The sequence below is a fragment of the Cheilinus undulatus genome, linkage group 8 (assembly GCF_018320785.1).
Source record: "Cheilinus undulatus linkage group 8, ASM1832078v1, whole genome shotgun sequence".
Lineage (NCBI taxonomy): Eukaryota > Metazoa > Chordata > Actinopteri > Labriformes > Labridae > Cheilinus > Cheilinus undulatus.
In genome coordinates this window covers 32,579,747-32,605,572 of record NC_054872.1, presented here as the reverse complement: position 1 = coordinate 32,605,572, position 25,826 = coordinate 32,579,747, and the positions used below count along the sequence as shown (strand labels likewise).

Below are 25,826 nucleotides of genomic sequence, written 5' to 3'. Positions count from 1 at the left end.
CAAACATGCTTGATTTTGGGGTGGGGTGGGGTGGGGAGCAGAACCAAGAAGAGAGAATCCGTGGGAGGAAGTGAGTCCCCTTGTTTACATCTCTGACAGTTTCCAAGATGACAGCGACAGACCGCATCAAAGCAAGACTTGTAGCTGAAGTCACATGATTCGAAGAGGAACTACCTTACACTCCCCACCTCCACCAACACCCACACGCTCATATAAAAACTAAATCAAGCTGAAAACGCAACAGAGAACACTTCAAGCAGCAAAAGAGAGAGATAAGATCTAGCAGAACAGAGAGAAGTTCAAGTAGAGATCAAACTTCTTTTTTATAAGTGACAAAATGATACTGTTGGAGTTTTTTATCCTCGGGATGATTACCTTTTTTATGAAAGGTAAAGATTGTTTTTTCCAATGTTTTTAAAGTATTTCAGCACATGAGGTAAATTATGCAAATTTACTAAGTGATTTCTTTTTTTCTTTGTCAGGGGGTCAGTGTGAGTTGACTGAGGTGTTTGCTGAAGCAGGCTCTCAGGCTGTCCTTCCCTGTAAATGTGACCCTTCATCCACCTATCCCCACGCTGTCATCTGGACCAAAGCCAACAAAGGGTAAGGCAATTTTTGTTTCCTGTCTCTTCTTGACAATTCCCATTTCCCTCTTTGCAAGCTCAATAAACCCTCAACTTCTAGTTTCACTGTCTACTACCCCTTCAAGCTTAAACTAAAACAATATGCAGATGACTCTGTAATGTACTTGAATCCTCTGCCCACAGCACTGTCTGGAGGAAGCAAAAGAGCGGTCTGCAGTACTGGGGCTCTGGCTGGACAAGAAACGGGACCCAACGTGCACAGTGCTTTCATTCCCAGTTTGAAAGAGGCGACTACAGCCTGCAAATCAACAGCGTAAGGATGGAGGATGGAGGAATGTACTCCTGCAAGATCACACAGGGAAGCCAGCTCACTGAGAATGTGGTCATGCTCAGAATCATGAAGGGTAAGGCACCGAAAAACAACATACTATATGTTTTGACAGTCCATCCCATGAATTTGTTAAATCAATGCAGAAGATTCAACTCAACTAGACTGCTAAAAAGCAGCGATTTAATATCTTCACACTTAGCAGTAAACAAATCGATTTTGATTCAACTAAAACACATTTTGGGGCTTTTATTGCCTTCTTAGAGATGGATAGGACAGTGGACAGAGCCGGAAACAGGGACAAGAGAGCGGGGACAACAGTCCCAACCCAGGTCGCTCGTGCACCCAACCACAACGCCATCTTCGCCCCAGAAATGCTTTAAAGAATGTTATCAATTTATAGCAAAAAAAACATGAGACAGAGTAAGAATATTTACATTTGCAATCAGGCTTGACATAACTGGCTTTTTGGCCCAGTTACCTGCTTCAAAAACTGTGCCAGCTGATTGTACAAACCACTTTACAATGTCTGTTTTAGCATCAACATCGCATTAGCGCCGGTGAGCGAATCATGGTTGAAAAGGCAGCTGCAGCAGACAGCATCAACACCATCACTCTCGCAGTTAGCTCACAACAATTGAACTCTCAGACATGGATCATAGTGCATATTTTCTCTCTTTATCTAGAATGGTTAAAATAGTTGAGACCAAACATTCTCAGCCAAAAGCTGAGCAAAAACCAACCCTTAAAGAGAAGAAAAATCACCAGAAGAATAGAGGTTGACAGAATATAAAAAAAAAAAAAAAAAAGTAGAGTAAGTTCCAGGCCACTCTGACCAGACAGCTAGACTTGGCTGGAGCACAAAGCAGCAAAAAAGTCCAATCAGTAGAGTACAGAAAATGTAAGCTAAGGTCAGAAACAAAAGACCTAATGTACATCAATAATGCCATCCATGTCTGTATCTTTTACAGTGAGAGCCTCACCATTGGTTCCCATATGGGGGAAGGATGTGACCATCACTTGTGATGTGACTCCATATCCTGACGGAGCCACTTTGCGATGGACTTTGAACAACAGCCCATTTGTGCCCTCGACTGAAACGACACCTCCAAAGGTTGTGAAGGAAGAGGCAACTTTAAGAATAAACGGAAAATGGACCTGTGTCGTGGAGTACAAGGGAAAAGAAGCACAAGCTTCTGCAACTCTGGCAGTGAAAGGTATGACTTTGAGCTCAACAACACTGAAATTTCCCTGTGTGGGTTATCTATTTAACAACAGCAGCTGTTTAACTTCCTATTTTGCTCTCTGTCTCTCAACAGGAATCATCAAACCATCAGAAGACAGCACTAAACTGTATGCTGCTGTGGGCTCTGATGTTTACTTTCCCTGTGTGCTGTCCCCTGGTTTAATCCCCTCCAGCTCAGCCTGGGAGAGAATAAAACCGGGGTCTCTGTTTAGAGCTAATACCCTTCCCCTTCCTGCTTCTTTCTCTACATCCTCACCACCTTCTAAATCACCCTATGATATATCGGCCAGTATGAAAGAGGTCAAGGTCGAGGATGAAGGCAGGTATCGATGCTCAGTGACCATCGAAGGGCAACAGTTGACTCGATACATGCAGCTCCTCATTGCCAAAAGTAAGCTTCCATTTATTTGGTAGAAATGTCACCATATCTTGTTTTGTCATCAACAGAGTAATACATTGTCTTGTTCTTTGTTTTCAGTTGAAAGAAGTGTTGTGTCAAAGAAAAAAGGCTCCGTGGCCCTGACCTGCAAGCTGACAGACACAAGCGAAATCACCGGCTATGAGTGGGTTCATGTGGCCTATGACCTTAACGGCACCCAGTCGGTCGGGTCACCTCAGAAAGGGAAGACTCTGACGATAAACGAGATGTCTGAGGAGAACCGCGGTGAATGGGTTTGTCGTTTCTACGGAAAACAGGGCATGCTGGGAAATGTAACCTACCACCTTCAACTCATGAGTGAGTGCTCTCTCTTAGACTTTCCTGATTTTGTTTTTTTGTGATACTTAAAATATAAAGTTTTGTGTTTTTCTGACTGTTTTATGTTATCTCTCTTCATAGGTGGCCTCACTGGAGAAAAACAAGCAAGAATGTCACAAAACACAACTGTCATTGTCGGTCTCAGCATCCTCCTGCTCATTCTGCTGCTGATTTTGGCTCAGATGTACAAGAATCACCGAAGGGTAAGAGTCTGTTCTTTAAATTCAAGTTAGGAATAGTTTCAGTCTAATATTCCTACAATAACCAGTTCCTGTCAGACTGTAAAATTTAACAGAAAGAATCAGTTAACACACTTCTTTCTTATATTTTGTTTCTCAATTGAGAATGCAAAATCCAGAAATTAAAAAAAAACAAAAATGCATGGGTTCTTCAACAAAGAACTGTAACTCTGATTTCTCATTATATACAAAACAAGTGAAATAAATGCGAACATTGGTATCTGTATTTAAAATTTGCATCCATGCACACATTCATGCCTCAGATCTCAATGCTGTCTCAGTGTTATTCATTGCATCCATTTTCTCCCGCAGAGAAAAAGGATCTTTCAGTTTCCTGCGCTGGAGACAATCGTTCATGCTGCCTCCAATGAGCGGGAAGAGAGAGAAAGGAACCGAGTGAAGAAGTAAAATTACTTTTTAACTGAAAAGTAACACTCGTCTGAAGTTTGATTTCTTAAAATCATCCTTAAAGTCAGGAGGCTTTTAATTGCACAAGTTTTCATTTTCAGAGCAGACGTTGTAGCAGCATTGTTGATTTTAATGTTGTGTTTTATCTTGTTATATAACTTGTAATTGTTTTGATGTATTCAACTGTATATAATTAAAAAATAAAGCGCATGTAAAAGAAATAATCCTTGTTTTATTTGTTCCATTATGTGCAGTTGAAGCTCTCAGGTCAACAGGAGCAGGGAATTATTACATCTATAAATAACATACTAATATTTAAAAAAATATTTTTTTCATTATATTTACAGAGAAATGACAAAAAATATACAATATTTTTTAAAATGTATATACATCATTTTTGTAAAAAACAACAGATTTATTAATGAACATAAAACTGCATAGAAAACATGTTTCAGTGGCTGCTGAAGTTTGCTAACTGCAGCAAAGAGATCAGTTCAAGTCCAAATGGGTCCTTTTGTGGGGGGTCCACTTTTTCATCATAGTTCACACTCATGACCTGAATTCAAAGTTGCTAGAAGTCTAGTTTTTAAGTGGTTGTAGGACTCTGTAGAGCAGTTTTGGTGCTACACATGGCTGATCTCCCCGTCATCATGCTCTGCAAGTTGGTGAAGATCCCAAAATGCCAAAGATCGACCGATGCCCTCCAGGAGTCCCTCTTGTCTTGGCTGTAAATGATCCATGACTTCATCGTCATCAAAGCACCAACCTGACCAGTCCACATTGACACCATCTGTAAAGAGGACACTAGAGGAGGAAAGAGGAGGAAAAGTATGATCAGAACAGAGTATTTTGGGTGATTAACTGTGTTTAAGTAATTTACCTTCCACTGAGTTCTCTATAAGTCAACCAAAGTCTGTTAAGCAAAAAAGTATGTCTTTTAACACCTGCTTCAAAACAAAGTAAGGAATTTTGCAAGACAGTAAATTATGTGGACATGAGAACTAACAAAGAGCTCTTGTAATGTGATAATTGCATGGTCTCAATGTGGTATTTAAACTAATAGAAAAACCTTAATTGAACTTTTTTTATTACTGTTAAAAACATGATGCATCAGTAAATGTATTGCCATTTTTAAAAATAACGATACAAAATTCAATCGTAGTGCTGAATAGGACTGGAGACTTTGATGTCAGAGACAATTATGACATGGTTATTGAAGTTTCCAGTGTTACAATAAGTCCGTCCATCAACAGCCCACTCAGCAGTGAAAACTCATTTCAATAGTTGAGATTCGACAGTTTAAAAATACATTTCCATATTAAGTGGAAACAAATACACTATATCTAATAAAAACCACTCAAGGGCAAAGTGTTCTAATGTTTTTACAACTAAAAGCACACAAGCAGCTTATGCTGCAGGACTGCGGCCAAGAATGAACCCTGTCCTTATGTAAAGGAGCACATTAAGATTTTGCTTATCTTTGCAGGTCTTTGCCTCTTTTATAATTATATCAATAATGTCTTCGTGTTTGTGCACAAATTGTTGGAAAGAGGGGAGAAAATTTTAACCTTTAATTTTGTGTTGTTTTTTTCATTTGGAATCCCATTTTGGGTTTTGTGTGTATTTTTCTATTGTTTATTTAAATATTTAGGTTACATTACAATACATAAGGAGAGGACAGTTTTATCTTTATTTTTAAACAAAATTGTACTATCTCAATTCTATCAGTCAACATATAGTATTATTAAAGAAGTATTAATGTACTGCACCAAAAACCTTTTCACTGCTATGTGTCATTGACTTTCACTCTAAGGCCAAATTATTAGGTACACCCGTTCAGCTGCTTGTCATTGCCAAATACATACCAACAACAGTGCACTTAGGCTTGTAGATATGTTCAGGACCATGTGCAGAAGTTCAATCCAGATTTGGAAGAAAGGGGATTTATGTGACTGTGAATGACTGTTGTTGTATTTAACAACCTTCTGATGTACTGAGATTTTCATGCACAACCATCTCTGGAGTTTACAGAGAACAGTGATAAAAAAGAGTAAACATACAGTGAGTGGCACTTCTCAGGGCCAAAATCTCTTGTTGATGGTAGACGTAAAATGGACTGGTTCAATCTGCCAGAAAAGGCAACAGTGACTCAAATAACACTCGTTAGAGCAGAGGTATGGAGTAGAGCATCACTGAAAGCACAATACATTAAACCTTGAAGCAGATGGCTTACAGCAGCAGAAGACCACAAAGCATGCCACTCCTGTTAGCTAAGACCAAGAGGTCCACTAAAATTGGACAATTAACCCTTAGAGGTCCAGTGGATATTGTGCCATTTTTAAAAATTTCTTCAGACAAAATAAACCATTTAGAAAATGTATACCATGCTCGCGTTTGGTATAATCTTTTCTGGCACTGCCTTGACTTTATAAAATGAAAACTATATTTTTTAAAAGTTTAATTTACTGTATTAGATATAGGGCCTCGAAAAACACAACACCCCACAAAATTTGATTTAACAATGTTATTTAAAACAATATAGTCATTTTTTAAAAAGAAACTGCAATATGTTGAAATTATGAAAAAAATACTAGTGCTAGTCCTGTACAGCATGGTCCACTGTCCCCTTTGTGTCACAATCATTTTTTATATCAAGTTAAAATGATCATATTTCATGTTTTACTTAGCCTATTGACATCAAACAAAAACTGAAGGAAAGTTTAAAGATCATGCTTTCCACAAAAAGGGATTGCAATGCAAAATGTGGCTTTGTTTTCATGCTGTCATGTGACCAAAGGAGCACATGATGAAATCACGCCAGCATGATCGTGGACTTTTAAGAGTTAAAGATCAAAGCATGTGATGAGTCTTGATTTTTCCTGTGACGTTTGAATGGTAGTGTGCCAGGATTGGTGTAAACAACATGTAAGCATGGACCTATACTGCCTTGAATTAACAATTCAGGCTTGTGGTGATGTAATGGGACACTGTAATACCAAACAATTTGAAAATGCTTAACATATTTGTTGTAACTGATTATGTAAAACTTTTTGAGTACTGGAAATAAATATTTTAAGTATGACTCATGCTAAAATATGTTACTTATATGTTCCTCATCCACTGCAATTATCCCTTATGTCTTTAACAATTTTGATTTTTAGCAGTCATGCTAGCAAAGAAAGCTTATTCAACTGACTACAAGTAACAAAGACTGAGAGGTGCTCAGAAAGTGTTCTTTCACAGACTCATCCTTGTTGTGTTGAAGTTGGTCCCCAGAGGCATGACCTCTCTAACTGAGAAGGTAACTTCACTCATGGTGCAAAAGTGTGCAATGCCCAAAGGCATTCTAGAAAACTCTGCAGTTAAAGGAAGATTGTCAAATAGTTTGACTATGATGATAAGAAATACTTTAAGGGATTAGGTACTGTTTACTTCAAACTAAAATTGTGTTCTATCAACTCAAAAAGATAGAGCTGAAAAAGCTAACCACAAAACCACAGTTCACTCATCTTCTGTTGGCAACTTCTAGAGGATAATGCACCATGCCACAAAGCTGTGATGTCAGAGTGGTTTCCTGAATGTAAAAAATAAATTCAGTTCTTAAATCCCTTCCACAGTTGCTAAACCTTAATCCAACAGAGCACATTTGGGATGTGGTGTAATCACATCATTGACATCATTGATGTCAATGATGTGAGCCTACCAGTGTTTTATTTAATATTCTGTTTTCCTTGTAACTTGATGTATATCTGAAAACCTTTCATATTCTAGTGTCATACACCTTGCATAATTACCAACACAAAACCAAACTCTAATTAGACAGCATTTTAACTTACAATGTATGGACTTTACTCACCAGTCTCTCTTGTCATCTTCATCTCCATCCACCAGTTGCTCCTTCCATCCCTGACTCACTGTGAGAGCTCTGTGTCTCATCACCTCCACCACCTCCTCCCACTCTGTGTCTCTGTCTCCATCACTGGGCGGTGGTGATGGTGTCGTGGAAAATGAGGGTGAAGGAGAAGGAGAAGGAGAGGGATGCCTTGACCTCAAATTTGGCACTTTCAAATACCTGTTTCTTTTCAGTTCATCTCTTTCCCTCACCCTCTCTTTGGCTCTTTCCAGAAGACCCTCAAGGGGTGAGGCACTTCCGTTTCTGTGTCCCAAAGATGGGAGTTGAGTATCCTCTGCAACAGGAAGTGCGTACAGACTGCTGGAGTGCAGACGAAGTCCTTGGCTTCCGTCAATGACAATGTTAGGAGTAGAAGCGCTTCTTTTGGTTTTCATTATAGGCCTTATGTTATAGGGGTTAACATCAGGCAGTTCAGATTCTGACAACGTTTGTGGATCTGGAGAGACCCTGTCATGCACGTTCCAAAACATCCCCTGGTTTGGCCTTAGGGAGCCAAGCTTTAGCACGCGTAGTGTATCTGAGCTAGCTGGAAGTGAGTTTCTCTTAGTGTTTCTGTTGTACTCAGTGTCAGAGTTGCTAAGAGAGTCATGGAAAAACTGCTGAGACATCTGAGCAGAAGAGGCCTGATGGCTGCTGACCGGCCTTCTCCTTCGTAAACCGGGTGACTTTAAATTTTTGGGAAAAGGCCAAACATCTGGAGGTATTTCTAGATCTTCAGAGAGGGTTAGGATGGAATTTCTTCTCGAATCTTGTTTTACAGACTGGAACTCTGAGTCTCTCCTTTGTGACAGTCCTTCTCCTGGTTGTCTTAAATTCTGAAGCCCCTCTCTGGTATTCATTGCTTGGTTAGAAGTCTGAGAAGAAGCATCTTCCTCCATTGGGTAGTCTATATCTGGATATCCCCCCAGTAAGAGAGCATGTGGGCCTGCTGTGTTGTATCTTAAGGGTTCAGCTGTAGAACTGCGAGGGAAATGATCCAGATTAGGAGCAGACTGCACCCTGTGGTTCAAAGCTAACACTCTTTGCTCATTTGTCATTGCAGATTCAACGATTTTCCTCTCTTCCTCTGGATTAATCCCAATCTGCTCTCCTCTCACTCCCATTTCTATCCACTCGTATCCTTTGTCTGGTGGTTGCCGACCGGTGATGCCTTTACGAGATAATGTACGGTTGTTTACATAGGGCCGAGATTGCCAAAAAGGTATGCCACTTTTGTTGGGGGCAACATCCTCCGAAGATTCATACTGTTCCTCTGCTAATTTAGACGTCAACATCCCATTTATTGACTGGGGCGTAATCAGTTCCTCTGTGAGTTCTTCCACAAAAGTCTCTCGTCTTGGTTGTGGAGAAGGTTGTTTGTCTGTCTCCAAGAAATCCATCTTGGTGTCTGTAGCTGGTCTGGACTCCAACTGCTGGATTTTCCATTTTTGCAATTGTCGGATACGCTCTCCCTCTCTCAGGTTCCTCAGTGTGTCCTGAAAATTTAACATTGACATGAATAAGTAACACTTTAAACAGTAAATGACTGAATAGTTTTTTGTAAGCCTGTTTCATAAGGGCATGTAGCATTTTCACAACCTGACAAATCAGATGTGCATCTGGAAAACCACTTACAGACAGTGTTTGGGAAAGCGCAGAGCCTTTAAAAAAAACTCGGAGGGTGATTGGATGAACGTTCGGTCTGCCACATCTTTACGGGCCAATCAGAGCAACAAAACACGTGATGTAACCACTCCCAAGCTGCGCCCCTACTGAAGGAGTAAACTCCACAGAGAACTATATAACGCGAAGCATGGTGACTGTAGACATGTCAGTACACGACTTTTGTTGTTTTTGAAAAGAAAACAACTCACTGCTGTTCTTTGTTCTTCTTTTAATGAAGACATGTCATCAAGTTCTGATAGAACTGGTGCTTTAGCAGCATCCACACTAACGTCTTCCGCCATAATTGCACCGGCCTCTTGTTGCTGCTTGCCTACATCACAACTCTGCCGCCCCCAAAAGTACTGCCCCTTGACGCTGATTGGTCTTGTCACTTTCCAACCGGGCCAAAATGGTTCAGATGGGAGCTTTGCAAGATGGATACGCCTGTGAGAAACACAGAAACGGGCGTATCCATCTGCTTTGCAGGGTTAGCGCTTTTATCGATGCTGCTAGACCTGTGAAGCTGCATTTAGATATATTAGTAAAATTAGCTGATGCTAACATGCTCAAAATAAGAATTTCCCATGCTATTTTAGGTATATTTTTGGTATATAAAAAAGCCACAATATCAATTTCATTACTGTCATAAAAAATCCACAGTGTAATGTGTGTATGTTTCTTATAAATGCTTAAAATAGTGTCTGTTTCCAGCAGCAGCACCACTGCCTGTAATTAAGGACATTACAAAAGTGATAACAGGACACCTGTTAATGAGGTAGGCCTGATTTGTCACACAAATAACCTGTCAAAGAAACACGCACTATTGAGACACATTCATACTCATCATATAACAGTACATTGCTGTGGCCCCAGGCTAAAGTCCTCTCTGAAGTCAAACTGTAACATGTACATCTCTGTGTAATGTGATTTACTGTCCAGGGTTCCTAAGCAATTTTTAGAATCAAATTTTAGACTTTTTTAGACCTGAAATGAGAAAAATAAAAACCACTTTTTGTGTAGCAAGCAGCCAAAAATTAGTATAAGTTGTGTAAGAATTCACAGTACACCGGGCACAGATTAATTCTCTAATTAATACACTGTAATGAATTATCAATTGATATGATATATTTTTGGGTCATAAAACCCCAAATTTGACTATTTTTGCCCCTTTATTTAAAAAAAAAAAACGTACATCAATATTATTCATAACATGCGCTACAAGCATATTTACTTCTTTTAAATAAATGAAGCAGGAAATGAAGATTTGATAAAGACATGTATTAGTCAAAGTGCCCTCTAAAATTGAAGACCTCTCACAAGAAAAAATCTGTTTGTTTAAAAGACTTTTTATGGCTTCAAAAAGTCTGATTTAAGACCTTTCAAAACTTTTCAAGTATTTGCAGGAACCCTGACTGTCATGTACAATTTAAAAATTATTTAATCCCTCTTTCTGGAGCCCACACATATCAATACAATCTCACTGGACACAGTCCAGAATTCATGAAGCACACAGTAACTTAGCCATTCGGATCAAACATCAAACAGCAAGTACTGTATTAGCCCACCTTACATGATTTAAGGTGAACAAAACATTACTGTTCATTTTAAGACCTGGTCTACAAATGGTTTTTAATCATGATTTTTCTAAAGAACTTCTGAGGGAACGAAAAAGATCGCACCCAAGTGCTATTTCACACAGATTCAGCTCAAAAAGAAAAAAAACTTCAATTGATTATCTGCCAATGAATACTACAGAGATCTAGAAATTTCACTCAACTGTGAAAACTTATGGCCTGCTGGTGCCTCTCAAGGAAAAGTCTAAAGGCTCTTTCTCTGGAGTTTTTGAAGTTTAGTATAAATGTAAAATACTTCAGTGCTTATTAATGCAGTATCTAGTACACAAGGCAAAGCACAAAGTCAATTTTAGACTTGTTAAGACTCCCCAAAAGAAACAAATGTACTAAGTATATAAAATATCCCCAAAGTTCAGGAATCAAAATCCTTTCAGCACAGAAAACAATAGTATTTGAACATAGGGCTGCTTGATTATGCCGAAAATCCTAATCACAGCTATTTTGGTTTGTATAAAGATCACAATTATTACCCACGCCGATGAAATCTGCAAGGGGTTATGTAAAGGGTTCCGTATCTTTCTTTCTTTCTTTGTATGTGTACAAGATAACTCGAGAACGGAATGTCGGATCTTCACCAAATTTTCAGGGAATATTGGGATAGCGACAGGGAAGAATCGATTAGATTTTGGTGATGTTCCGCGCACCTGTTCGTTTTTTCTCTGACTTTGAAATTTTGAACATCATAGTAATCAATGGGCGCGTGAGCTCCTTGGTGGCGCTGCTTCGGCGTGGGTCTGTCGCCTCAGACAGCCATTCTAGTTAATTGACATAGACATAATGTGTTACTCAAAAGCTATATATTTTTGGCTTTTCTTGCTTTTATTTGAGAGATAGGACAGTGAATAGAGCCAGAAACAGGGAAACGAGGGCCAAGAGCCACAGGCAAGGCTTGAACTCAGACCGGCCTCATACATGGGGCGTGACCTAACCACTAAGCCAGTGGTTCCCAAACTTTTCACAGCCCGTACCCCTTCAGACATTTGACCTCCAGCCATGTACCCCCTCCTCTCACGCATTTATAGCAGCTAGAAAAAGAAATGTGTCTGCATAACATGCATGCATAACATACAAATAAAATCTCTTAAAGTGAATTATTTCTCACAAAATAGATTTATTTACCAGCATTTTCAGTGAGCAACACCAGTTCACTTTTGAAAAATGAAATTTACATTTCTAGAACATATTCAGTTATGAACTTGAAACTGTTAAGTACAAACTCACCATAGCTTTAATAAGAAGGGTGTCTGACTGAACATATATTACTATAAGAATCTTGGACAATTCAGGAAAGATTTCCTTCTCCAAGATGCCTCACAAATCCAGCCTCCAGCCTCTCTGCCAACACTCCAGGCCTTTATCAAAGCTCACAATACAAACATTTGACAGTTTGAACTTAAACTACTGAAACAACTCTTTGAAACCTGTCAGGTATTCAAGGGCTAGCATACATAATAAATAATAAAAAATAATATAGAAATTAAATCTGAAAAATAAAAATAAAAGTGAATTTTTTAAATATAATTTAACAATTTCTTGTTTTCAAATCACATTTTTATTTTTCGCGTAACCCCTACGTCACTTTGCGTACCCCTGGAGGTACAAGTACCCCAGTTTGGGAATCACCGCACTAAGCCATACATGTCCCAAACACAATGTATTATTGAACTTAACTACTCATAATACCTTGAAAAACAAAACAATAAATCAAAATAAGTGGGTGAAAATCAAATAAGTATATTAAAATGATTTTATATAATAACAGTGCATTTACAGAAAGTCCTACTTCAGTGGCCAGTAGAACAACAAACTGAAACATTTCCCAGATGACAAAACCTATAGTTAAAATGAATGCATCATAGCATGTGGCATCTTTAATCATGATTATCTTGTTTTCATGAGCGTGGGAGGTTAGACATTGTAAATTGATTCTTTTCTAGCACTACTGGAACATCACTTCCTAAATTCATCCACTTGTTTAAAGACATTTTCCAGTCTGCACCAAAGAGATGGGTAATAGACCAAACCTGACATCACTGGAGTCAACCCAGATAGCAAAAGATGTTAATTCAATGTTGGATTTTGGTCAGACTGGTTATTTTTGGTTGAGGTTGAAAAATCTATGTTGTTTCAATGTTTAGTTACAGTTACCATTTCAACGTTTGAAAAACTGTTGTTGAATCAGTGTAGTATAGATGATGATTTTTCAATGTTGAAATGCCCACATTGAATTGACATTGTTATGACAGGTACGGTAAAGTTCCACTGGGTTATTCAAAGTAAAAGTCCAATCAGTTTGGTTTTGTGGTGAGACGACTCATATACACTTTTAATCTGAAGTATTTCCAAGATACAGTAGCTCTTTGGTTGTTGTAGTAACACGCATCGTCTTTACTCAAATTAATAAATGACTTAAAAAAGCATACGTTTGTAAGAAATATTAACTCATAAGCTATCTTCTTTTCTATCTACATCTTCCTCTCTGCCCAAAAAATGCTGTTGTGGAATTCCACCAGATGCCTGGTGGAAAATAACCTCAATAGACATCACATTCTATTCTCGTAGTTAGTGACCCTCAGTCTTTGCAAAAATCTAAAAACTCAATGACTTGCTGACAACCCAGATAGCAAAAAGTGATGAAATCAACACTGTGATACTCTCAGGCTGAAGATTGCAATCATCATTGGTGTCAGGCGTTGAAAAAAACATTGAAAGTGCTCGCTATGTTCAACGTGGAAATGACGTTGAATTTCCAGTCAATTCTGACAATGAATCAACGTTGATTCAACTATGATATGATCAACATTGAAATACCGTTGAATTTCCAATCAATTCTGACAATGAATCAACCTTGATTCAACTATGATATGACCAACATTGAAAGAATGTAGAATTGCATCAACACTGATTCAACTATATATATCCATTGCATTATACATTGAAACAATGTTATTACTAAGTAAAGTAAAGTAAAGTTGTACTTTATTCAACCCCGAAGGCAAATTCATAGTTTACACTGTTTTTGTTGTTTTTACATATTACACACACATACGGTGATGGCCTTGTTGCTCATTGCTAAGTGCTACCTTGAGCTGCTGGAAGGCTCAGGCTGGAAGGAGTTCAGCTGGAAGGAATTGGGCTGGAGAGCGGAAGGTCGCTGGTTCGAGTCCTGATGGGAGCAAAGCTGGACCTGGTAGCTGGAGAGGTTCCATCACATCTTGAGCACTGTGAGCACTTGAGCAAGGCACCAAACCCCCCAACAGTGTAAACTACAAATTTCCCTTTGGGGATGAATGAAGTACAACTTTACTTAGTAATAACATTGGTTCAATGTATATTTCAATGCATATATAGAGTTAAATCAATGTTGATACAATTCTACATTTTTTCAATGTTGCTCATATCATAGTTGAATCAAGGTAGATTCATTGTCAGAATTGATTGGAAATTCAACGTTATTTCAATGTTGATCATATCATAGTTGAATCAAGGTTGATTCATTGTCAGAACTGATTGGAAATTCAACGTTATTTCCATGTTGATCATAGCGAGCACTTTCAATGTGTTTTTCAATGTCTGACATCAGTGTTGATTGCAATCTTCAGCCTGACAGTCTCGCAATGTTGATTCAATGACTTTTTGCTATCTGGGAAATTTTGAGCAGGGGATCAACTTAATTTAGACTATTATCATTAGAAATATTTTTGTCTTACCTTTGCCTGGTGAATGGTGGTGACCCATTTTGAACAGCTCTCTGGTGTGCTGGCTGCAAATATGTAGACGTTCATAGCACTCTGTAGCTCACCTTCCTCCACTAGAACAAATGAACCTGAGAGGAGGAGAAGGAGGGATTATCTATCAAAGATATAATGAGAACAACCTGTCTTGGACTTTTGAAACAAGTGTGACTCACAGCCATCCTTCAGTGGTACACAGTATGTTCTGTCCAGAGCCAGAGGAGGTCGAACTACCTTCAGCCGCTCTCCTTTCTTCTGGATTTTGGTCATCAGAAGCACATCGGAGAAAAGCAAAGCCACTACCTCCAACTGTTAATAAATGTAGAAACACAACAAAGAGTGATGATATCGATGTTCTGAAGAGATCCATTTAAATGTACTGTGACTGAATTTTCACCTTGCTGTCCTTTCTCCCCCGAATCTTCAAATTATCCTCAAGCAGCAGTTTACGAACAACTTCAGGTCCCACTCCCCTGATGGGGCAAGTCAGATCAAACCGGGTGATCTCACGGACAAGCTGTGAAAGAAATCCAACATGAGAATCCCCAGTATCAAAACATGTTTGTGTGAATGATAACTTAACGGCAGAAATCCTGAATGTGCAGTGTTAATTTAAGACAAACCAGAGACACTTAAAATTTATATCCTGAATTAAAATGATGAGATTTTATAGGATGTGATCAAATCCAAGACAAATCTATCCAGAGGGACAATAAAGGCTATCATAATGTAGCACATTGTACTGTATCCTATCAATTTGTGTGGCATCATAAAGTTTTGTAACGTATTGTACCACAATGCATTATATCGTACCAGATTGTATCAGATCATATTATACTTTATTACCATACCATACCTTTTCGTATTGTATCATATCAGATCGTAACAGATCAGTTCAGATCCTAATTTATTTTTATTGTACTGCAACATATTGTGTTAGATCAGATCATATGAGAGCATACTATATTGCATCATATCAAGAACAAATTTAAGAAAATTCTCACTAAGACATTGGTGAATAAGGCAGACAATACTTTACCTTGTCTATTTCTTCATTTATCCCCTCTACCTCGTATCCTTCCACCCTCTGGGCTGAGATAGCAAGAGCAAGTTCCTCATCTTGTTGCCTCAGGTAGTCGTTGATACTTTCCAGAAAATTATTAACACTGGATAACTGGGGAGGAGAAAAGATGATATTGAGTTAGTCAGAAACAGCAGTTTCAATATAAAAGTTCCAATATAACTCCTCATCAATGGACTCGTCCAAGTTTGAAACAAAGCATTAACTTCTTCACAGTTTCAGTCTCTCTCACCATGCCTCTCAGAGTATGCTGTACTTGAGGATCCTGGGTAGTTTTCAGCACAGCTTTGAGCAGCAGTGGGTACTTTGTGATCCTCTGATGTGGTTTGGCCTGCATGTCCCCGAGCCGCATCCGATCGCACTGAGGATGAGTCTCCACCCACTGGACAGGAGACAGGACAGTTATTTTAATTTAAAGTGTTTCTTTCTATAGTGCAATATTGGAAAAGCTGAGAGAAGAAACACTATACAGGAAAATGAGTGGTGCAGAACCAGAGCAAAATAATATCCGAAAGTAACCTATGTCCTATCTATGGATGCAGATAGTAAAGGGTCTTGCTTTTCAACACTGTCTTATCCTAAGTCATTGGAAAATTACATCTGAAACACTGAAACATTATATCATCTTGGTTAATCTAAAGTTCTTATCGTGAAGAGTTTTCCCTTTTTTTTTTTTTACAAAAATGAAATAGGGAGGTATGGAGATGATCCTGATTACCCAGGAAGTCGTTTAGTCATCTCAGTACAGGGATGAGGGCATGAGACTGGTGTCTCAATGTCTAGACATATAAGATCATAAGAAGGCTGCAGAAACAGAAACTACCACCGATGAAAATAAAATGGATTGTTATGTTTGAAATGAAAGAGTATACCCTTTTAACACCCACTATGTAACATTTCCATGCAAAATGGTCCTTGGTGGGCTTTGATGTAATGCCTAAAGCTAAAATCTCACCTCCTACTCAGGGTGTGAAGTGTGGTATTGTGACATAAGTGAAAAAGTGTTGAAGCACCATTTTACAGTAAAGCCCTCTGGTCTGTAAACAAGACAGTGTAGTCAACTGAAGGGAACAACATCTTGATCACAATGCAGTAAAAAACAAAACACTTCCGGTAAAACAGCTTTTGTGGCATTGTGTGAAAGGACACACACTTGTCTTGCGATAAGTGTTTCCATATCTTCCATCTGTTGAGTGTTATGAGCAAAAAAAAAAAAAAAAAAAAAAAAAAAAAAACTTTGTTGTTGGTACTTTGCTTTAGAAAGTGGTTACCCCTCCGGCCTGTGGCCCTTTACCGCATGTCTCTCCCTGCTCGCTTCCCTGTTTCCGAATCTATCCACTGTCCTTCCTCTATCAAATAAAGGCATGACAAGGCCCAAAAATAAATCTTAAGAGAAAGTGGTTACCCCTTATGAAGAAAAAATGATGGGTCCAGCCCATGACTATAAAAACAACACTACCTACAAGGTATCACCATTAAGAGGAGAATATGTTTTCATTACACTGAATTATTTACAGCCTACCCTTAGTGATAATAACGGTGCTACTGAATTTGATTTTTTTTCAAGTACATTAGAGTTTTCCTCCCTACACATCTGTGTTTTTGCACAGTGAATGCTGCAGGGAGTTCTGCATGTTTACTGTACCTGGACATATGTACGAAAGTGAGAGTTGCTCTCCATCTGTCTGCGTGTGAACTCCATGTTGTTTTCCTCCTCCCAGCAGTAATACTGATATGAGGAGAAGCGCTCATGGAACTGTGGACAAAACAAAACACTGGCTGATGATGACAATGTCTAAAACATCCAAACATTTACATTTATCATATTATCTATTCTGAAGAGGAAGAGAAGCCACTACAGCTCCTGCTGCTGTTTTCAAAGGGAAGCAGTGCAAAACCTGATCAGCTGCCTCAAGCGATATCAGTGTCTGATGTGGCTGAAGATTAAAAACTTGAATAACCAAAAAATGGGCATGTGGAGTTTGATAGTTATCTTATGTTGCTGAATTTTTGTTGGGCTAAAATGACTGCAACTTACAAGAAAAAATGTACCTTGAAAAGAGGATATTACAGTCAAAAAGTCATTGGATTCATAAATGAAAAGTTCTTACATCTTTGCTGCAGCAGAATGGCTCTTTTTGGAGGAATATTCCATAATGTGGATTTTTATTTCTTTTTTTCAGTCGACACTTAATTGAAGACTTTTCTTGCTTTGTACTCTTTTAAGTAGTTTATTTTCTTTGGAACAATTAATTTTCTTTCAATTCTTAGAACCATAATCTGTGAATAAACGGGTTATATTCCCCAAATATATATTTGATTCACCTCTAAAATATAACAACACCAGCATTGCTTGGATCCAAAGCAAACTGCCATTAATGATTACTGTGCTCCAGTTTTAACATTTGTAATCAAGATTCCATCATTTCATGTGCATTTTATTGCACTCCATAACCTGTACTACATTTTTATCGTACTGTTGTTTTACATGGCTCTTTTTGCACTGAATTAGTTGCAACACAGTTTTAGAGAGCTGTATCCTCTTTGAATATTTTATCAATTTTCTATTAAAAGCATTTTCTTCTATCTTGATTTATTTACTCAGTATTTTGCCCATATTTTAGTATTTCAATCTTTCATTTGTTAGTGTGTTGTTTTTATCTACCCTTGAATTTTTTTCTTTCTTTATTTAAAGCACATTGAGCTGTCTTTGTGTATGAAATGAACTTTATATAAAGAAACTTGCCCTGCCCTATGTGATAATCTCCCCCTGACAGGTAAAAACACCTTTGACTTGACTTGACTTGAGTGTGTTTGTAATGTATGCTGCAGAGTGAGTTTGTACCTGCAGGCAGCCAGGCTCTAACCTCCTAGGGTCAAAAGGTTTGCCTGTCCTTCGGACTTCCTGTAACATAGGATTAATCACTTCCTGCCAGAAAAGCTGATGTGCAGTGATGATGAAGGGGAGGTTGGAGAAAAGCAGCTCGGGGGTCACCTGTCACAGGAAGAGGCCAAAACGAAACAAAACAAACTTTATAGTGTTAAAAGTTTAACTCCCCTGACTTCTTGTATTTTCCACCTACTTAATGGAAATCAGTGTTGTGCTGTATTTTCCACTTGTGTGTTGATTTCTGTTTGAACTAGAGCGGATGCTCTCTCTTTGTCAATGTGTGTCAGTGGTATGCAGAACAGTGGAAAATAGGCTTCATGTAAAGAGTGCTGTACAGCAACTTAATGTTTCCACACTAAATGAGGCTGCATGCTCTGCAAACTGACCTCCGGGAGAAATCCATGCTGGTGCAGGTTGACAAGAGCAGCAATAACCAGCTGTAAGGAGAGGACACAGGCTTGTTAAACATCCTGTGGAAAGCCCTGACATTTACACACAAGGCTGTATTCAAATTAAACTGTGAGAGCAGATAATGGAATATTACGTCTCTGATGATAATGAGCTTGTTGATGTAGGTGAGCTCTGTGTATACAAACTCCCACAGCGCCTCCTGCTGGTGTCTCTGCATCTTTGACATCGTCTGAACACAAAAACAAGACAGGAAAAGAGAAGCGCATTTAAAATGCTTTGAGGGGTATTGGAAATATAATAAGAGGATAGACTAAATTTAGGCTACTCTTCAAAACTTGACTCGCTGATTGAAAAGAAAAATCTGTAAGTTGATTATTTGTTTTCCTCTCTTGCAGAAAATTCTTTATTGCACATTAGTAGGAAAAAGTTTTAAACAGAGCAAGACCAACAAACAAGACATTAGGTTCAGAATCCTTTTTTGTCGCATTTCACTTACTTAATTTCACTACTTAATTTTGTCTTTTAACGTCTTACTCGGGTTCACTTCGTCTGAAGACATTCTAGGTTTTAATTTATCTCCAAAAAAGATATCTACACAAACGTTTAGCAAACTGTTTCGTCGTAGACGTGTTTCATTTCCCCAGCTTCGAGTCGAACTGAAATTGTTAGCTGTGCAAAGATAGCCGTTGCTCCCATTGAAATCCTCCGGGTTATAACGTCATGACGACATACGTTATGCCTAATGGGTTACGTCATCAGCATAACTCAAATACGCGTAAAAGGTGCTTATGGGTTTATGTTTCATACCTCTTTTTGTTTGTATATTTATGTTTGAGCACCTGTCTGTTCTTGTTGTAAAAAGTATTCAATAAAGTTTCTGTAAAAAAAACAAAAGGTGCTTATGGGCTTTTTAAAAATGCAGATTTGGTGCTTCAGTGAGACGCTACATAAAGGTGCGTGTTTGACTGACTTTAAAAAATAACAGTCTCAATTTTTATAGGAAGAAAACTGTAACTCTTTGGAGTGGTGGGGTCATCGGTTACTGTACCTCTACGTCAGCAATAGCCAGCCTGGAAACCTTATGATTTCAGGTCTGTATGTATGTCCAGGGAATTTTTGTGAAGGTGATATGTTAGGAATGCTTCCCTTTCCTTCAAACTTTGCACAAATTTTAACCCTGACTTAAGGATGAAGTGATTAGATTTTGGAGGCCAAAGGTGAGGTCTTTAAGCTTTATGTTTAACCCTAGTTTCCCAGCGTATTGTTGTGAATATGATATTAGAATGCTTTGCAGAATTGTCTTCAAACTTTGCACAAATGACTCAAAGATGAACTGGTAAGATTTCAAACACCAGAGGTATTTAGGTCTCATGGTCAGCCCTTGCCTATAACATTTCTATAAATCACAGTACCATAAAAAACCCTATAACATCACTTGGCTTTTTCACAGTGTATATCAATCTGCCTCAGCCAGCAAGATAAATAAGAAACTTGGTTCCCAACCTAGGTGCCTGGGACCTCCTAAGGGGGGTGCCTAAGATCTCAGAGGGGGTGCAAGGCTTTGTTTGCTGCAAGGTTGTCAAAATTAGATTTACATATATTGAACTGAAGTCATGATGACACACTTATTAAATAATGGTCTGAATTAGAACTAGGGGTAAGCAATTAAAGAAGATAATGTTATTGTGCCCCCCCCCCCCACATTGTGGTTTTTTAAATTCCTCATCTTTTGTATTTTTCAACAAACACAAGCAATCATTTATATTACAGAGTTATAGCGCAGTTTAAAGGGTTCGTACTGAATGAGAGTGCACTATATCTGTCCAGCTTTTCTCCAGCGTTGATCCCTGATTCTCCTCCTCCCATCTCCACTTCAGACTGAGTGGCACACTGTACGCTTCCAGTTCCTGCTTCAAGACGTCCAGCTGACCTCGCTCCTGAATCTGAGGGGTTGTCAAGACAAGGAGGAAAGGTACAATGATAAGTAAAAAACTGAGGTAGGGTGGGAAAAGAGGAAATCTGATGTCACACTGAATCATATATTGTATTTAAAAGCTCACTAGTGGAGCAGATTAAGCAATGCTGCAGGTTTATCAGTTTTTAAGCTTGGGTGAATGACTGGAGCAAGTCTTGACTGTTTCTAAACATGCCATCGTGTAGCTTGATGAGCAGGAGACAATATAATACCTCAGATGCTGGGTTCTTCTCAGACACACCCTGACTGAACAGGACCTTGCTGAGTGCAGCTCTGGGTTTGGCACCTGTAGATGTTCCCTTGCTCACTGTGGCAAAATCAGTCACCACCTTCTGCTTGGTTCTTCTCTGGAAAGACACATACAATGGAAAATCAGACTCAGCTTTTGCATTTCACGTGAATGCGTGGGAAGATTATTCACATCAACAAATGTAAAACAATTACACTGAACAGTATAAGAATCTGAACTGCATCTGCACTGATGACTCGTGTTTCACGGTTTGAGACATAGAAGTCAGGGACACAGAGAGCATAATGAACTTGAGACATTTTCTCAAGTTTCCCACAGCTTGTTGTAATAGTAGTGTATTCAGATAAAAGTCCTGCATTGAAAATATGTCTAAGATAAAAGTGTTTATTTTATAGTATTAATGCATTTAAAGAACCAGTGGGATAGAAATGATTTTTTTGTCACCAGTGCATAAATGTGTAATCCTCTTCTTCATTTTGCTGTTTAACCCTGCAGATGCTGGAATCTTATGGAGACATTATTGTCAGTGACTAAGTCCTGCTACATTACTTTGTGATGCAATTTTTTAAATCTAAATTTATAATGTTGGAATGTCCTTTTTAAAGTACTGTATTTAAGAGGGTAGCTGTATCTTGAAAATCAGAGAGATGCCCTCAAAAAAGTCCTTTCTACTGTGTTTACAAGAAGAGACTATGTGCATGTGTCCCCCACTATTAATGACGTTGTAGGGTAATTTTCCTGAAAGCTTCATGTTAATGAGTTGTGGCTAAGGATGCACTGATGCATCGGTTCTGCAATATCGGCCCTATTATAACAGACATCGACATGAAAAAATAATGTGGCATGATCAGATTTCAGTAGCAGATTTTTATCTGTTGTGTAACATTAATTCAGTACTGGCATCAGGCATACCTAACTCTTTTTCAGAGGAGAGTTTTTTAATCTGGCAGAAGAGGTGGCCTATTGGACAAACACTGATCTGATCATTTTGGGAGTCTTGCACCAAAAGAAGTAATGAAAAAGTATCAGCAAACAGCTAAAATGTTGTTTTAAACTTTGTGTCAGCATCATCAGCCCTGATTCACAATCATTTATCTCTAGTTGTGACGTGTTTGATGATCCTTTCAGAAATGGTGGAGTTCAAAGACTCTAGTCTTTAGTCATAGATCAAAAGAAGCTATGGCAAGTGTTATTCTAGATTGTAACTAGGGTGTAACACGGTTAAAGAACGTGGCAGATGCCAATACCGATGTTTAGAATAACAGTTTAGCCAGTACCAATACTGATGTGTTTTCATTGCTTGTTTTGGTGTAACACTTCCATGGTGCCAGCATTTTCTTTCATATCTGACCATGAAGGGAAATGGTTTAACACAGCTGGTAGACCAAGCGTCCTCATACAGAGGGTGAGTTTGTCCAACATAAACCTATAAACCCAGGAGTTAGATTTGCTAAATGCCAGCATTAATGATAATGATAAAACACAACAGATAATCTTCTGCTACTGACATTTGTTCATGCCTGCATTATTTGCTGGGGGCCATGTTTGTCAAAAGAGCCAGTATTGGCTGATACTGAGGTAAAACAATGCATTGGTGCAAACCCAATCGTAAACTTTGTTGTCTAGTCTCATATTCTGCCACGTTGCATGCGTACACAAAGACATATTCTGATGTTAGCATTTCCATATGAAAGCCAGGAGAACAAGTGATCCTTTGCGTCATGTGTTACCATATGGTTACCATTGGAACACCAAGTCTTTCCTGTATATGACAACCTGACGACCTAACCAGTTTCAATTGATGGTACTTGTTATGAAGACCAATTAGGGCATCTGCTCAGCAGAGGGCAAATCTCGTTTCATTAGAAATAAATGTAGAACAGCTAAAAAAGTAAATGCAAAATTCTAAAAAAAAAAAAATGCAACAATTGAAACACATGGTAAATGAAAAAAGTGCAAAAAGCTAAAATAAGTCATCCAATCAGTGTCAAACTGACCACAGACACACAAACGCTGCAAAAGGTGCAGTTATTTTTTTGTTTGTTTCTGTCTGTCAGGGTTGCTGCAAATCCTTAACAAAAACTGAAGTTGAACTTTTGAAATTTAAGGCCATAATAAGTCCTAAAAACTCTTAGTTATGAGAGGTCTTAAATTTTATGTGACACTATGAAAAGACATGCCTTTCATTTACTAGCCAACTTATCAGATTCTATCATTCTTTTATGTGCATATGAATCATCATATGGCAATAAGCAGCATTTACAGCGGTGCAGCCTGTAGAAAGACTACCTATATTAACTGTTCAGAAAGAGCTCAGCAGATCTGATGAAATGTGTTTTGACAAATATCACCATACAGCATTTAGAGGGAATACAGGCATTAGATTTGCCAGAAATCCTCAAATTTAGCATTTATGGCCCAAAAAATCATTTCCCTATACCATTTGACATTTCATAAATAGCACATTAAATCAGAAATTTCAGCCCTGGTTAGGAGAAATCATACATGTCGAAATTTTTTACTGTTTAACATGCAAAAAGTGGTATTAATTCTTTAAGTTCAGGTCCTAAAAAGGTCTTAAAAAGACTAAAATTTGACTGTTCTGAATTTGTGGCACATTTTTCTTAATTTAAGTCTATTAGCTGCTGCTGGACAATTGCCCTCATTAGTCACTATAACTTTAGCCTCTCTGCACTTGAAAAAAAATCAATACTACCAGTATAATAAATGAAAAAAAAAGTTAAATATTTCACATTAATTTGAGTTGAAAGAAACTGCTTAGGATCAAAATTCAGACTGTCAAAAGTTTACTAGAGGAATATTTGTTTACAATTAAAGAGCATCAATTTTACAATGTAATTTTTTTTAAAGCAGTCTACAAAGTAACTCCCACAGGATGTAGATAATTTTGTCCATCACATTTGAGAATTTGTGATGTCAGTAGATTGGAAGTCTGATTTCACTTGCCTGATAGCCCAGCGAGTTGAACTTGTTTTTGTCTGCTGACCCCCGGTGGTGTTGAATGGTCTCTGCACCTGCTGTTGAAAAGTCCACGACGTCTGTCTCTCTGCTCTCCCCGTCCACACTGTCACGCAGCACTTTTTCCTCCATCACTGATTCATTTCCACAGCCGATGTTTACATGCAGCGCTTCTCAGGACAGGCTGAGGATACACACACAGGGTTACTAATAGCTGAAAAAGGGTGTGTGAGGGCTGAGTTTGACAGGAGGATTTGTCAGAAGAAAAGACCTTACATAAGAGGCATGAGCAGAGGACAGAATAGAGTATTATTGTGTGCTTTGTTTTTATCTTAAAAAGACTCATGCAGACTTTTTTATAGTACTTAATCTTCATTAAACAAACAAGCAAAGAGAGCAAAAAAAGAGATAAAGCTGAATTATTAAAGTCAAAGAGATTTATTCATCATTTGAAGTGGCTTTTTGGCTTCTTACCATCAAAATTAAAGATATCTGCTTGTCCTGCTTCATGCAGCTACTAGCTACTTATTGCTACTCCAAAGCAGACTAATTACTCCTCGCTTTATTCATAACTTCATGTTTTTACAAAGGCAACTTTAGTGTGGGGCATGACACATGACAACATCTTAGCACTATATCAGGTTGGACAGTGCTTACCCAGGATTTAGCACAACGAATTAGCATATTATTATGGAAAATAGACACAGCCAAAGCATTTTAGTTTGAAACTCTGAGTTACCTAGTCTGAAACCCAAATAGAACCATGAAAGTATTTTCAGAGTAAGGCATTCATAAAAAACATACTTACTACCTGTCTGGGTTTTTAATGGAACTATTTATCATTACAAGTGCTGCAATCACCCAGTGACTCACAGAAAGCAAATATTGGGGCAATGTCAATATTGACACTCAATGTGATTTTAAACTGCTGGAATGTGTTATCCTTTCTTGTTTCGTAGCCTTTTTGACTTTTTTCTGCATACTCCAGCCCTGACATCACCACTGGGAACCCACACTTTCATGTACTCTCAGAGTCATTCCAACAAAAGCAGTAACTGAAAAGGATCCACAATATTGGATTTGGTTGATGTTTGTTATGTAGATTTTTCCACACTCATTTATGCCATTACATGTACAGATACTGATCTATACACATTTTTTCTTTTCCTCCAAAGAACACCAACCACCACTTATACTCATGTGCCGCATGTTGCGGTATGACAATAACACTCCTTCAGTCATAGTAGCAGTAAAAGCTAGCTTCACCTACTTTTTCGAAAATGTATCCTTTTTTCATTCAGCTTATATAGTGCCTATAAAAAGTATTCACCCCCCATGGATGTTTTACCCTTTTATTGGTTTTATAAATCAGTCATGGTCAATAAAATGCGTCTTTTTGACATAAAAACCCTCTGTAATATCCCAGAGAAAACAGATCTCTACAAAGTACTGTCGGTTAAGTAAAGATATGTCCTGTTAAATAAGTGACTACATAAATATTTACCCCCTCAAGACAGTATTTAGTAGATGCACCATTGGCTCCAATCACAGCACTGAGTCTGTCAGGCTTGCACATCTGGACACTGAAAATTTACTCCATTCTCCTTTGCAAAACTACTCAAGTTCTATCAGGTTGCACAGGATCAGGCATGAACAGCCCTTTTTTAAGTCCAGCCACAAATTTGTTATTAGGGCTTTGACCTGGCCACACCAGCTCATTCACCTTGTTGTCTTTAACCCATTTCTTTGTAGC

The 25,826-nt window shown here is 38.3% G+C and overlaps 2 protein-coding genes across 2 annotated transcripts; one reads left to right on the top strand and one right to left on the bottom strand.

Moving 5' to 3' along the window:
* Positions 1-250: 250 nt before the first annotated feature.
* Positions 251-3,767, top strand: LOC121513218 (lymphocyte activation gene 3 protein-like). Its single transcript, XM_041792814.1, has 8 exons — positions 251-389; positions 483-603; positions 768-988; positions 1,884-2,129; positions 2,232-2,549; positions 2,637-2,894; positions 2,997-3,118; positions 3,467-3,767. Exons 1-8 carry the CDS (start codon positions 338-340, stop codon positions 3,560-3,562), a joined length of 1,434 nt encoding a protein of 477 aa, XP_041648748.1. The 5' UTR covers positions 251-337; the 3' UTR covers positions 3,563-3,767.
* A 7-nt stretch (positions 3,768-3,774) lies between these two features.
* Positions 3,775-24,205, bottom strand: plekhg6 (pleckstrin homology domain containing, family G (with RhoGef domain) member 6). The gene is made up of 14 exons (XM_041794251.1): positions 24,062-24,205; positions 21,057-21,191; positions 20,669-20,812; positions 19,003-19,098; positions 18,845-18,895; positions 18,414-18,563; positions 17,214-17,324; positions 15,801-15,950; positions 15,527-15,661; positions 14,885-15,004; positions 14,664-14,796; positions 14,464-14,579; positions 7,419-8,950; positions 3,775-4,366 (listed from the first exon to the last, which is right to left on the bottom strand). Exons 1-14 carry the CDS (start codon positions 24,203-24,205, stop codon positions 4,186-4,188), a joined length of 3,198 nt encoding a protein of 1,065 aa, XP_041650185.1. The 3' UTR covers positions 3,775-4,185.
* Positions 24,206-25,826: the final 1,621 nt, after the last annotated feature.